The sequence below is a fragment of the Aplysia californica genome, unplaced genomic scaffold (genome assembly GCF_000002075.1).
Source record: "Aplysia californica isolate F4 #8 unplaced genomic scaffold, AplCal3.0 scaffold01216, whole genome shotgun sequence".
Classification (NCBI taxonomy): Eukaryota; Metazoa; Mollusca; class Gastropoda; order Aplysiida; family Aplysiidae; genus Aplysia; species Aplysia californica.
This window is the reverse complement of record NW_004798486.1, coordinates 134,038-147,461: the sequence shown is the minus strand read 5'-3', so window position 1 is coordinate 147,461 and position 13,424 is coordinate 134,038. Positions and strand designations below refer to the sequence as shown.

The 13,424-nt window shown below is 38.2% G+C and overlaps 1 protein-coding gene across 1 annotated transcript in view; it reads left to right on the top strand.

Moving 5' to 3' along the window:
• The first annotated feature begins 455 nt into the window (after window positions 1-455).
• The window catches only part of LOC101847698 (protein PTHB1), a 42,089-nt gene continuing 29,120 nt past the window's right edge, over window positions 456-13,424 (top strand). Inside the window, exons 1-5 of the mRNA XM_005112241.3 lie at window positions 456-672; window positions 4,907-5,039; window positions 9,265-9,406; window positions 10,015-10,079; window positions 10,431-10,544. Of these exons, the coding sequence (XP_005112298.1) occupies window positions 4,928-5,039; window positions 9,265-9,406; window positions 10,015-10,079; window positions 10,431-10,544 (433 nt within the window). The 5' untranslated portion in view covers window positions 456-672; window positions 4,907-4,927. The remainder of the gene's footprint in view (window positions 673-4,906; window positions 5,040-9,264; window positions 9,407-10,014; window positions 10,080-10,430; window positions 10,545-13,424) is intronic.

The following is a 13,424-nucleotide window of genomic DNA, read 5'->3' as shown; positions in this document are numbered from 1 at the left end:
GTTGTGAGTCTCGTAAAACACTTACCAAAAAAAAACCCCAAAACAACAGACAAACCAACAACTCTAAAAAAATTTTTTTTTAAAGTACTCCTTTCCTGATGGGATGTATTTAGCCTAGGCCTAGGGTGTAATTTTTTTCTTGAACATAACTTTCGCCACTTGGTGGAGGGCAGTGCCGGGTATTTAACTCCCCCCCCCCCTCCCCTCCCCCCTCCCCCCCCCCACACTCCCCGCCCCGGCCCCCTTTTTCTGCCTCCAACTCCTAACGTAATAGACGAATTTCGGTCACAGTATTTCCTCTCATCAATAAACATTCTAATGCACCCATATCATAATACACAAGTTACGTTGAACTCTTCTGCTATTATTATTTAACATGATAAGTAATTACAACGTCTATTGCGAAGCAAACAATCCACGAAACGTTATGTTTTTGCCGGAAAACGGACATGCGCATGTGCAATGGCTTGATCTCCGTCGGAATGTTTGTATGGAGACGAGAAATTACTTGGAGTTACTAACTACTCGTTGCAAAGTTCGTAGAAATTCAGAATTGTTATGCAGTGCTTCTGCAATGAAAAGATAGGAGCTACTAGGGAATGCAACAACAACTGTTTCTGAATGTGTTCTGAGCCATGAAGCTGAGAGGGGTGACGATTTTATAGTCAACAAGTACGTAATGCCAGTTATCGATAGAAAACATAGAAAATTGAGAACGAGAAATGAATTGAGAATGCATTTTATGACAACTATGAATGTACAACTGTAAGCTACTGACCTCCAATACATAGATCTAGAAAATCTATGTAGAGTTAAAGAATTCTGATAGTAGCAACAAAAAAGCCGAGTATTCGTTTTGTATGCAGTGCTTTCTTAATTTTTTGGATTGTTTTATACTTTTTCAACACTCAGACTCAAGACCAAGACTAATCATTGAGTAGAGACTTCAGAAGAGTTCATCTTCACCTCAGGGTAAACAGAGAAGATGAATTAGCCTTGATCTAGATCTAGAGGCTGCTATGAATTACAGTAGAAGGAGTAGATTCTGGGTTGGTAAGGGGGAGGGGGCAGAGATGGGAAGGGGTGATAAATTATTTGTTATTGAGCAATTGCCAAAACGTGAGACACTCTTGAGACTCAGTGGTGCAAAAAAAAATTTCTTACCAATTTGACTCTCTTTTCTGTCAGTCACAGATTGACATTTAGTGCTCATATTCCTAGAGTATTAGAGCAAGGAGATGTACGGTTTTGGAGATATGGGTCTATTGGTTTGGCAACTACTGTATTTCTTGTATGTAACAGTGATGACAAAAACAGATAAGCAGCAAGGCAAATTATAGACTTTAAATTCCATTTGTTTAGTAAACAAACACTTTGTACACTATGAACTCCATTCATAATGGTAATATGAATGGCAAGCTTTGTAACAATGACGCAGTGCACAGAACATGTCATCATTGTTATGTACAAGAAAGGATATACACATTGGACATTATCATTGACAACACATCACAATAGTGAAAGGCTGTACAAATACAGTTATCAAAGCCTCAGTACCAGAAAAACACATGTGTAAAACAATTTTTTAACTAACATGAGGCAAAAGCACAAAATCAATGGAGCTGACTTGTACATAACAGTGATGACAAACATGACTTGTACATAACAATGATGACACAATGTACAGGAAAAGACAAAAGTCTTGCCTCCAGAGATAAAAGCGCACTTTAAGAATTTAAAAAAAACAGGAGAGGTTTCTTTTGCTTTGAAACAGATACCAGGTCATATCAAAGACAGTGGACGATCACAATTATGTGGCTAATTATGACAAACAGTACTCGTAAATAACAGTGATGACAAAACATATGGGAAAAGGTAAAATCATGCCTACAAAGAACAAATTTGCACTAAGAGATACACAGATCAATAAAGGCGTATTTTGCTTCTAAATGAATCTTGCATGTATGAAATATATGTTGAAAACTTATTGATATTAGCAATTATGAAAAATATTACATAACAATGATGACACAATGACACAATGTATTGGAAAAAAGTATATCATACCAACAAAGAACAAATGTGTATTTTTGAGTTAGACAGATTAACAAGGACATGTTTGTTTATTTGTTTGAGTAAAGAGAGCACACATTACTTAAAAAATTGTTTGCTCTTAGGACAATGTAATTTCTTGTACGTTAGTCAGTCTTGTACGGCTGCATGACGACACCCCAAACGTCATCACTGAGCACAAACGCTAAATCTAAAACCACAGAAATGATCCATCTCTCGAAGTTTGTTCACACATCACACTCTTGTTCCAGGAATCCAGTGTAAACACCGCAATTTCACTAAAATATTCAACAGAGTAGCCTAAAAACACGCAAAACAGCCCAGTACGTCACATTCAACGCAAAATTCTTGTGCGTCACCGGACGCTGAAGGCAATGACTACTTTCGTTTTTCTGTTTCCCCCGTTGCTTCCGTTGTTCTGGGGCCGTGGGTAAGGGGAAGTCACTCAAGAAAACAATTATATCCGGGCACTTTTGATGACCCGTTCAAAACAAAAGTGGGCGAAATTCGGACTTCCGGCACGTCGCAAATTGACGACAATAACGGCGAATGTTAAACAGCCGACCGAAATCGTAGATCTAGGAACCTGATGTTCCTTTCGCTCATCGTGGCTTTTGAAGTATTGAATAAACGACGATAGGCAAAGAGATTTAACCAGCTACGGTGATTCTACTGAAAAATAATGGTGTTATCTGAAACACCTAGTCCGTGACGACACGACAGATGCACAAGTAATCCGAATTGTTCGTCTATTTGCAAACAAGTAAACCGATTTCTTGAGCAAGTTAACCTTTCTCAATGACAAATAACATAGGATCAAAGCACACGTAAAAAAAACACACCCAAAAATACTAAATTTTGGACATTCTTGGAAGTTTGCATTGGTGTGCTCAAAATGACACTTCAGGAATCACTAAAAAACGAACATTTTTGGCACAAAATTTACAAACTCAAGATTGTAAGGCTGACAAGGGGTCTGAAACTGCTAATGCAGGTTCTACATCCTTTATTTTAGGTGTGTATACGTTTTGGAGGAATAAATACTAATGCATCACATTTTATGCACACTAATGTGAGATGTGTGTGTTTTTCCCCACGTTTTGGCAATGGCTTTATTATGTCATGACCGAGTTTGTAGTTTACTGAACTCTGTTGCCGCAAGTTTAAAAATACAAGATCTAGATCTAGATTCTAGATTAGATATTGTAGATCAAATTTTTCCTGCCTGCCCACCAGCCAAAATTTGTATTTGTTTTGTCTTGTCTGCATTGTGGACTGTGACAGTATACAACTTTCTGTTGTGCATCTCATTTAGTCATGGCTATCTTGTCTATTATCTCTAATATTTGTTTTCCGTTTTAGAGCTTTCTCCTCTCTCATCTTCTCTAAACCCTCCTCCTCTCCTTTTCTTCTCCTCTGAACGCAAGTTGTCGAGAATCCACTACTTTGTGTTGTTTTGATATTTCTTGTTGATGCAGCATAAATTCAACGCCCTGGTCGTAACGGTCATAAATAGTAGTAAATGTGTCGTGATAATAGTTTAAACATTTGGTAAACAGTCGTAAATTAACCTGCGTACTGAGTGAGGAAGCCAGCAAGACTTTTCAGTGAACCCTAGTCGCGGTACATGACTCAGTTTTTGCCGGTCGCGATTGTGATATATATAATATTCGTTCACCTTTTCCCCCGTCCGAGAGTACGTTTCACTAGAAAAAGCGGCAGGCGGAAGTGTATGTGATACCGAGGCTCGATCAGGAAAATCTCAAGATCTACTTTCGCTTTCGTTACCACCCAGAAATTTGCCATCGATAGACTGGTAACGCAAAGTCTGAGCGTATGAGTCATGACACCCTGACTGGTTCTTGACAGTCGAAATTTTTGTTCAGGGCCCTTCCGAACGCTAAAAGCAGGTTTCATTTTTTTATATTATAATGAGAGGAAAATATTGACTGAAATACTAAAAGTCAAACAAGACCACAGTGCGACAATGACATGTTGTTGTTTTGATATATTTTACGTGTATGTGTGTGTGTATGATGTAACATGCCCCTAGAAAATTGAGAAGCCGATTTGACAGTCACCCTGTGTGCACACATTAGGTGTAAATCTAACCACCTCCCCCCACCACCACCACCACCAGGGCAGTGCTACTGACTGAAGCGTCTTTAGGCCATTCCCAGAAGGGGGATATTAAAGTTCTTATGCACAGTAAAATTGTAAATATGGGCTGATTTATCAATATGTCATGCTCATACTATGCCGGGAGGAACTGATGCTTTTTCTTTCCTCTTCTTTACTATCGTCATTTTCCTCTACTTCTTTTGTATGTTTGTCACTCTTGTGAACTGCTATTTCCGGGTTGTCTTGATAGTTGAAGCAGACTTTGTGCTGTTGAGGCTAGAGAGGTGAGCAGAGTAAGCTTGATTCCCCGTTTGGACTTCTCTGTTGACATCCATCCCTTGTCACTCATATATATGACCTTATACAGTTGCGAGCACCGTAAAAACCTCACTAAAACTAAAACTAAATCTAGCGACGAGCAAGCTTGTGATCGTCTGTCTATCTTCCATTTTGTAGACTGGACTTTGTTGTGTGTTATTTTCGTTCCATATAATTATATTATGTAATAATATATGTTATTGATGGGGCAAATGAACTCCCTTTTTCGAGCTGGTGTGGGGCTTGATTTCCTAGGTTGTAAATTTTTTTTCCAGGTAGTAAATTTTTTCAGGAAATATATTGCTGGACACCCTGCTCTTGATCTGATGAATTGTTTCTTAGTAGTAACATTAGAATATATTGTTAATGATAATGCATTTCATTTTCATTTCAGGTATTATTACTGTGGTGAACAATGTCTCTCTTCAAAACCCGTGACTGGTGGTCTGCAACGGTTGGAGAAGAGGAAGAATTTGATCATGGCTGTTTGTGTGTGGCTAATGTTGATAATGATCCCAGTGGACATGGTAAGTTAAAGGATAAATACTCGTACGAATTAGTCAAAAAGTAGTGGTTTGTAAGTTTTGATGAAATTACAGGTGGGAACAGAGAAAAAGTCCTGTTATATCAGATCCTTGTTAAATCAGAAATGCAAGGGAAGTAAGCATTTGTGGACTAATCCAGCTGTATTTGTTCATGGATAATTTCCCTTGCCACAAGTATCCACGAACAGTGGTTTTGGCCATGTGGCAGGCCTGCGCATGACACATTACGCGTGCATGTAGCTAGGCTTAGGCCTACGGCTAGATCAAAGTCTGCAGCACACCGCAGCCCCCTCTCGCTTCACATGCTGTGTGTCTTACAGTGGCGTGGCTTGCGTGGGCTTGCTCCTTCACTGCGTTAACTTTCTCTCTCTCTCTCTCTCTCTCTCTCTCTCTCTCTCTCTCTCTTACTTTTTACACATTGTTAACGAGCCTTTGTCCCGATTAGGCTCCGATGAGGCCCTGTTATTGCCAATAACTTTTGATAGAGACAAAAAAGCGTTTAAAAAAAACGGGGGATATTACTGGATCCCTGTTATTTCCGGGTCCGTTATATATGTGTCCCTGCCGCTCAATATCAGTCATATGAAGGAAATTAAATTTCAAAACTGAGTTAACATTATTTTTAAAAATTATCCCCTTTTCCCTACAATTTAAAACAAGAATGAAGTAAATATGACCATATTTGACGAAAATGTAGAACTTTTAATTGTGCCTGGTGAGGAAACATGAAAGCGAGAAAATGGCCTCAGAAGTTGAGCAAGATGTTTCCATTGCAATGGGGGGTCTTAGAATTGAGATAGAGACTTGATACTTGAAATTTAGCAGTTATCTTGGTATGCCACTACAAGGCAACACACAGAAGTAGAAAACTATTCATTCACGGAGAAAAAAACTTATGGACAAAACAAAATTTTAACGAGAATGGACTTCTCGTCAAATGCAACAAAATATTAGCATTATACAAGGTACCAGATACTAAATTTTCAAAATACCTGTATGTCAAATTCATCTGTTTCATACGAAAGGCCTATGTCTCCTGAGGATTTTGGTACCATACTTTTACCTCTCGGTCAATGTTTAAGACAATGGCAGCTGTTTCAATTTAACATAAAAATCAAATATTGCTTAAGTCGCTAACTGGCTGCAACCCCATGTTTGACAGATAATAAAAGAGTACCAAGTGCACCAAACATTTCTACATTAACAGAGTACAATCATGGTAACGAAGAAATGAAGCCTAATTTTTTTTAGACTTTGAGATCATTACAAATCAGTATTTTATTGCCTCAAACACAATGATGATCTGTCGTTATTTCAATAAAAACACAGAACGTTGTCTCAGCCGGCGTGCACCAGCCCTCACGGCAAGCAAATCAGCTCAATATTGGAGTATACTGAGTGCTCCCGGTAGTTTCACGGAAGGATTAAGCGAAATAATTCGAAGCTGTTGACTCTATTTTAATAGAAAAATAACTGGTCTTTCTATTGGTACCTTTTTTTAGCCGGTGTTTTACTCATTTCGTTTTAAAAATGATCTTTTAAAAACTTTAACGCTTTTTTCAAGGTTTTCTATCCAAACGTCAAAGGCCAAAAATAAAAGCCACGGGAAACCACACTAAAAGCTGTTACGACCTAGTTAATCATCAATCTTTCTGCAAAGCATTCGAATGCATTTTGAACTGGCCAACCTCGCATTCCGACTGCGAAGGGCTTCCCTTTCCACAGCGACTCTCCAGCTCCAAATACTCGGATATACAAACAACTTACACTATTGTAACGAAGAAAATCTGAACTTTTTCAAAGTGTTCAGCATTTGGTGTTTTATAGCGAAAGAGCAAAGAAACAGAGATCTGAATTACCCCCATTTTACCGAAACAACAAGCTCGGAAGGCCGCGAGTCGGCTTACGTGCCGTGTTTACGCTACCTAATTATACGATTGTAATAGCACCATAAACACATGAGAGCACATGCGCACACACATACAAACACTCACACGCACGCTCATACACAAAACAAACACACCAACACACATGCACGTAGACCACCTCGGTGGCCTTTTAGTAAGGGGTCCGCTTTGAGAGATCTAGAGGAAGGTTAATTAATCTTTAAAAAGCACTAAAACACAATAAAAACGAATTTTTAAAGTCAATCCAAGTGTAAAACTGAAAGATCAACAGACGATAACAGCTAGCAGAGCACGCCCACACAGTCAGCTGTTTACATTAACAAGCTTGAAGTGAGCTAGAAGTTGCCGCTTTTTCTCCGTTTTACCAATCAGAGTTGTTTACATTTCAGACCATTCATGCTCGAAAAGGGTTCAAAATCTAAAAATAGTTGCGAATGAAGAACTTTGAAGCTTTGAAGAAAAGGTCGCCATGAGGTAATGGTTCTAAGATAATTTCACAGGCACACACTAACAAAATCCAAATTCCTTTATCTCGTCGCCCAAGCTCACAGCAAACCACACTCACCTCCAAAATAATCAAAATAACATATTTATAGTCGATTATAGTTGTTTATTTTTATCTTAAATGAAGAAGAAGACTTCAAACTTTCAATAGATCCAAAAGACAAAAATTTCATGGAAAATCACTTTTTTTGCCTTTCGAGCCTCGTAGCTGATAATAGAACACTGTGTCTTTCGACTGATATTGATCGGGGAAGACAGATATAGTTGCCACTATTATTTTAATGAATTCTTTAAAACCTTCACAGTCCCAGAAACACGCTTTAAAAATTCGCATAATTTCATCAACCATTCAGCTGTCTCATAGAGGGATTTCCTTATAGTGCTGTCAAAAATGTGTGATTCATCTTATCCTGAAATATCTCTTGCACAGGTTAATCAGTATCATCCATATTTTGTATAGCAGTTTGTTTCAATTTGTCTTAACTTAATCATGTTTTCACAACAATTGAGGCTAGATTAAGCAACTTTTCTTCTTATATTTATATAAAATACTACAAAGCTCCATTTCTCTGAAAATATGATTGTTCACAGCTCTTCCCTCTTCTCACGCACATTTTGCATATGCGTCCTAAGTCACAGCTCTCCAATGATACTTTTTAGTGGCAAAACTTGATACAAGAAATTAATTTTATAGTGAACACATTTTTACGCTGAAGGTTCTCAAAACATGCTTTCAATCAAGATAGTGTCACGATTTTGTTTTTAAATGAGAGACTTGCTTTTAAAAGAAATATTGCCCAAGCTCTAAACCTTTTAAAATCTGTAGAAACCAACCACTGATCTTTTATCAGTATTTATTAAGGAATTTTCTAGAATACTGCTGAAAGGTGTTGACAAAAATATTGATCTGTTAAAGCAACTTGATACAAGTCATTGTGCAAAAGCTGGAGAGTTGGGTAGTTTAGGAAATATTTGACAATAAGTTGCTTCCGGATTTTTTGACTGTACTACAAGTATTTATATCAGTGCAGTGGCTCTTTACGTTGTTTAAATATGTTTAGTGTGCCTGGTCGAGTTGTCGAATAAAGTCGCCAGCGGTAATTAGCGCATACCACGGCGTGGCAACAAAGTCGCAGACTGCACTAAAAGTGTTTTAAAAAGATAGCCGATTGTGAGAAAAAAAAGAAAAGAAATAGAGCTGTGAAGGGATCTTTCCTTCATGGATGAATGAGGCTTTCCATTCAGTAACGAAGGGCTGTTGCTTGTCACTTGAAACAAGTCATTGAGCTTTTTATCCTCTCTTATCTTGAGTAGAAAAGGTTTAAAAGTCCTGAATATATTAGTGGGGTGAACAATTTGTATGTGTCTGTGTTAAAAATAAGTGATTATGTGCCCTTTTATGAGCTGTTCGAGCTATTTTAAGGTTTTTCAAGACCTTTGTCTTTGTATTAATTGGAAATACTATTAAATATAAGTCATTAAGTCATTAAAGTCCAAAATGAAAATGGCAGGATTGAATGCCCCAGGCTCAAAGTTACACAACTGAAGTCGTATTTTAAGCCTGCTAGTGAAATGGTCTATACTTTTTAAGCTTTTTGTTTCTGTGCCCCTCAGGCTTGTGGCTTTCTGTAATTTGCTATTGAATGATAAATGGATACAGAGGGATAGATTGATATTTAATAAGTGTCATAATATATTTTTAGCTTCTTTTCTTTTTTATCTTTTTATCATACATATCAACATTGTAAACTGTGTTCTCAGAGGTTGAGTGTCTGCTGTGTTCTTATGTGTTTTAGACAAGATCATCATCGGCAGCTTCCAGGGCATCCTGAGAATCTACAAGCCCAATCCTGCTGGGGAGAACCCCGTGGAGGATGTGGTGGTGGAACAAGCTTTCAAGCAGGCCATTCTACAGGTGGAGGTCGGCAGGTTCTCCTCGTAAGTCTCGCTCTCTAATACTGCAAAAAATTGTTTTGGCTATGAGTTGAGGATGAATTCTGCTGCCAAGATTTGTTTTGATGTTTCTTCGACGACTCAGATTCAGAATTCTTTTTTTAGTGTGCAGATACATTTTACTTTAATTTTGTTACAGATCAGAGTATTTGCAAAAGAGCGAAGTATGTGGATAAAATTTTGAATTGTTCTTTGTAAATTAAGCTCTTAATGTGCCTTTATGCATGTCTCTTTACTCTTTTCTTCTGCAGTGACTTGAATTTTCCAGGATTTTAGATTTATTTTATGTGGGTGCTTTTTTTAATTTAGGAATTTTTAGTTAAATGCTAGTTTGTTTACTATGGTTCTAGGAGGATAGAGTTACATACAGGCAATATTGTTTCAAAGATGGATGTTCTCCTGACCTCTATTGTAGGCCTCAGTTGTGTGTTAACTTTCCCAGAGTTCTTGGACTTCCGAGATCACAAAGGTGATGTTATTTCTGGCAAAGAAATTGGACAGATAAATAAAGGAGGATGCTGCATTCCTTCTTAAGGAACAGCGTGGCTTGATGGGTTAATAATATTCTTCATTTTACATGTCTCTTTCATCAGAGCTTCTGAGGTCCTGAAACTGGCGGTGTTGCATCCAAGGAAGCTTGCAGTATACAATGTTTCTGGTGAGAACTTTGTCTTTGAGGTGAAATGGTAGAGGATATTTAATTTCTGTATACTGGTAACTGACATGTTCTGGGGGTGGGGGGGTATATGTAAAATTTAAACTGATTTATGATTTGTATAAGAGCAGTCTTTTCAAGAGGATTTTTTTTTTGGATCAGGTAAATGCTGTAGCTCGTGTTATCTATTTCCTAGTAACACAAATTGTTGTATGCTCATGAGAGAGATCAGATCATGTACAGCATCATCGAAGTGTTGCCTGGTTGAGATTTATGCCAACTGTGAATAGCTTTTATAGCTTCTTGCTTTCTTCTGCATGGGTTACATGACCTTTTTCTGCCTTTTTTTTACAGCCATCTCAGGCACAGTGGAGCATGGGAGTCAGTATCAGTTTGCCCTGCTCTACGAACACAATCTTCAGAGAACAGCCTTCAATTTCTGCTATGGATGTTTTGGAGGAGTCAAAGGTGTGCTGTCATTTTTAAAAATATTGTTTACAGTGTGAGGTACATAAAGGAACATGTTTTGTACTTTTAATTTAACTCACTGACTATGGTTTCCGTCACTGGTGGTCGGTTCGCTGGTACGGATTCCGCACCCTTAATAGGATGGAATTTGTGGATGTGTTCCGAAAACTGTGCTTCCGTCACATGTACGCAAATGGACTCCAGTGCTAGTTTTACCACTTGTTTCATTTTGTGCCAAGTTTTGCAGAAGTTGCAAGGTAACTTTTTAACTCTTCATGTCTGGTGAGCCAGTGGGAGCGGCTCTGCGTGAAGCGAGTTTGGCCGGCGAGCCACTCACAGCGGCTCGCTACACTAGCCTTCATTAAATACACGCGAAAGTAACATTTCACGACATCAACTGAAATTATGGTCGCAAATCCCGAAAAAAGAGGTCTTTTTCTGTTTGTACTTTCATTTTGTAGCGTTTGTGCGAATTGTGGGCACGTATGCTAGATTTGATGGCTTGTTTCCCAACAGCTGATCTTCTGTGTCTAATTTGTTTGTGTTGGTTAGGGAGATCATCATGGCTGAAGATTGCTTCTGAAATAATTATAGTGACAGTTTTATTGTTTGGATTATACTGGGACAAAATTTTCATTCAATTTGGATATCATAAATCTAGATCTAGATGTTGGATCTTGCCAAAGCTCTATTCATCATAATATGTAGGCCTATGTGAATGTGACTTTTTTATATGTGTTCATTGTTGGCCTGCACCTTATCTTACACCTGGATACTTCAAAGAATTACTCAAAACTACTTTGAAAATTTGTATAAAGACACAGTTTTCATTTTTAGGTATATTCAAACAAAACTATAAATGTAAGTTTTTGATTTATTGTATAACAAATGGTGTATATATTGAGATCTAGATCTAGATCTAGCTGTGTTTACACTTTTTATGCAGGATGTGGGTTCTGATACAACATTTTTTATTTAGGTGTATTTCAAAAGAATGGGCTTCAAAGTACAGCCACCATAGATGTAATCCTAGAATATATGTCAACATTTTTTGCTTCTTTTACTTTGGCTCTGTGTTCAAGTTTTATAAAGTTACACCCATAGGCTATTTGTGTGAAAGGTGTTATGCAATATTGAATTATTGCAACAATTTTTTTTTTGCTAGTCTATTTTTATACTTCAATAAAGGCATCTAAAATGAACACCAATAAATGCAACTTTCATTTCTGAACACAGACATACCAAAAGTTTTGATGTGGGCCTAGTAGTTTGAAAGTTATTTATATAGAGACTTTTGTATCCCACCCTTCTGCTGTATAGGATCAGTCCCTGGGAGGATTCGGTCAGAATGAAAATCCTCTATGGACATGAAGAGTTAAGCAATTGAAGGAAAAGGACGTCACCCCAACTAAAGTTCAACAGACCGAAATGTACTCTATGTTTTTGTCTAGAAAGTTCATGTTAGTGTCAAAGTAATGGTCAAAGAAGTCACATGAGCAGTCACATATTTTCGCTGTTTTTGATGCTTCTGTTAGTTCTACTAGTTCTAGTGACTTAGAATATGATGTGTCTGATAGTCAGGACCCTAAATATATACCCGAAGCTGGCCCGATTCATACTTTTATAGCTAGATCTAGCACTAGGACTAGAAGTGGTGCTGTTAGCACAATGCAAACACAACATCTGCCTCATGTCATTCAGTGTATGGGTCTGCATGGACAGACAACCTAGCTTTTACTTTTTCACCAAACATTCTCACACGCTTGCAAAATCAAACCGAACCCATTGAATTTTATTTTTGTTTTTGTTGTGAATTTTATTCCATTTGTCGTATGTTTCTAGAAATTTTTTGGCGAATCAAATTCATGCCCATTTTTTAAAGAAATAATAAAGATAAAAGTGTTAGACCTAGACTGCTTTTGTTTGATTTAATCGATTAAAATTGAATTTAACTTTACTGTGTCAAAAAATGAATACAATAGGGTAATTTTGAGAGTAGTAGTAGTATTTTGAAATACTCCCACTTGGAGCTACAAATGCTGAAATTGAAACCCAGATAGAAGAGCATAGCGAACACGGAGATGCTGTGATCTTCACGGATAGATCAGTCAACAGAGGAGTCAAATCGGGCTGGGCCTTCAGTGTCAGAGTTGATGGGGTAGTAGTGAAAGAGCAAAGTGGAGCAACTGCACTGACAACATCAAGTATGTGAATGGAAATAAAAGCCATAAGTGAAGCTCTACACTGGATCAAGAACACGAGCAATCAGTGAGCAGTAATCATTACTGACTCAATGAGTACACTACAGAAGGTACAGAAAGGGATGCTGTATGTGGACTGGAAGGCTACAATCAGGGAGAGCAGCCTGGAAAGAGTGGCCTGGATCTTCTGCCCGGGTCACGCAGGGGTAACCGGCAACGAGAGAGCAGACAAACTGGATGGAGAAGCAAAAGTGGGAGGGAATTTGACATTGGACCCACCAACCGTCCTAACCGCTGTAAGGGAAAATTTGAGGAAGAATAGGGCGGATAGCGGTTCCCACACTCTAGGTAGATTGAAGGAGAAGGGGATCCAAAGAGGAGAGGGGAAACTCAGCCATCTGTGCGGACCAGTCTGACGGATCTCCATCCGGATTATGATGGAGACTGTAAGTAGACAGACTCTGGGATGGATCCTGAAGAGGGAGGGAGAGCAGAGATGGACATGTTCTGACTGCAGTGACCCCCAACACAGTGGACAAGTAAGACTCCAAAAAACCTGTGCTTCCAATATTCTGTATTTTTATGGAATTCCGAACTTTCTGACAGATCCGTACTTGCTTTTCAGTCATTATCAACTCCCCACCTTAAAAAAGTGAGATAGCATACGGCTACCGAAATT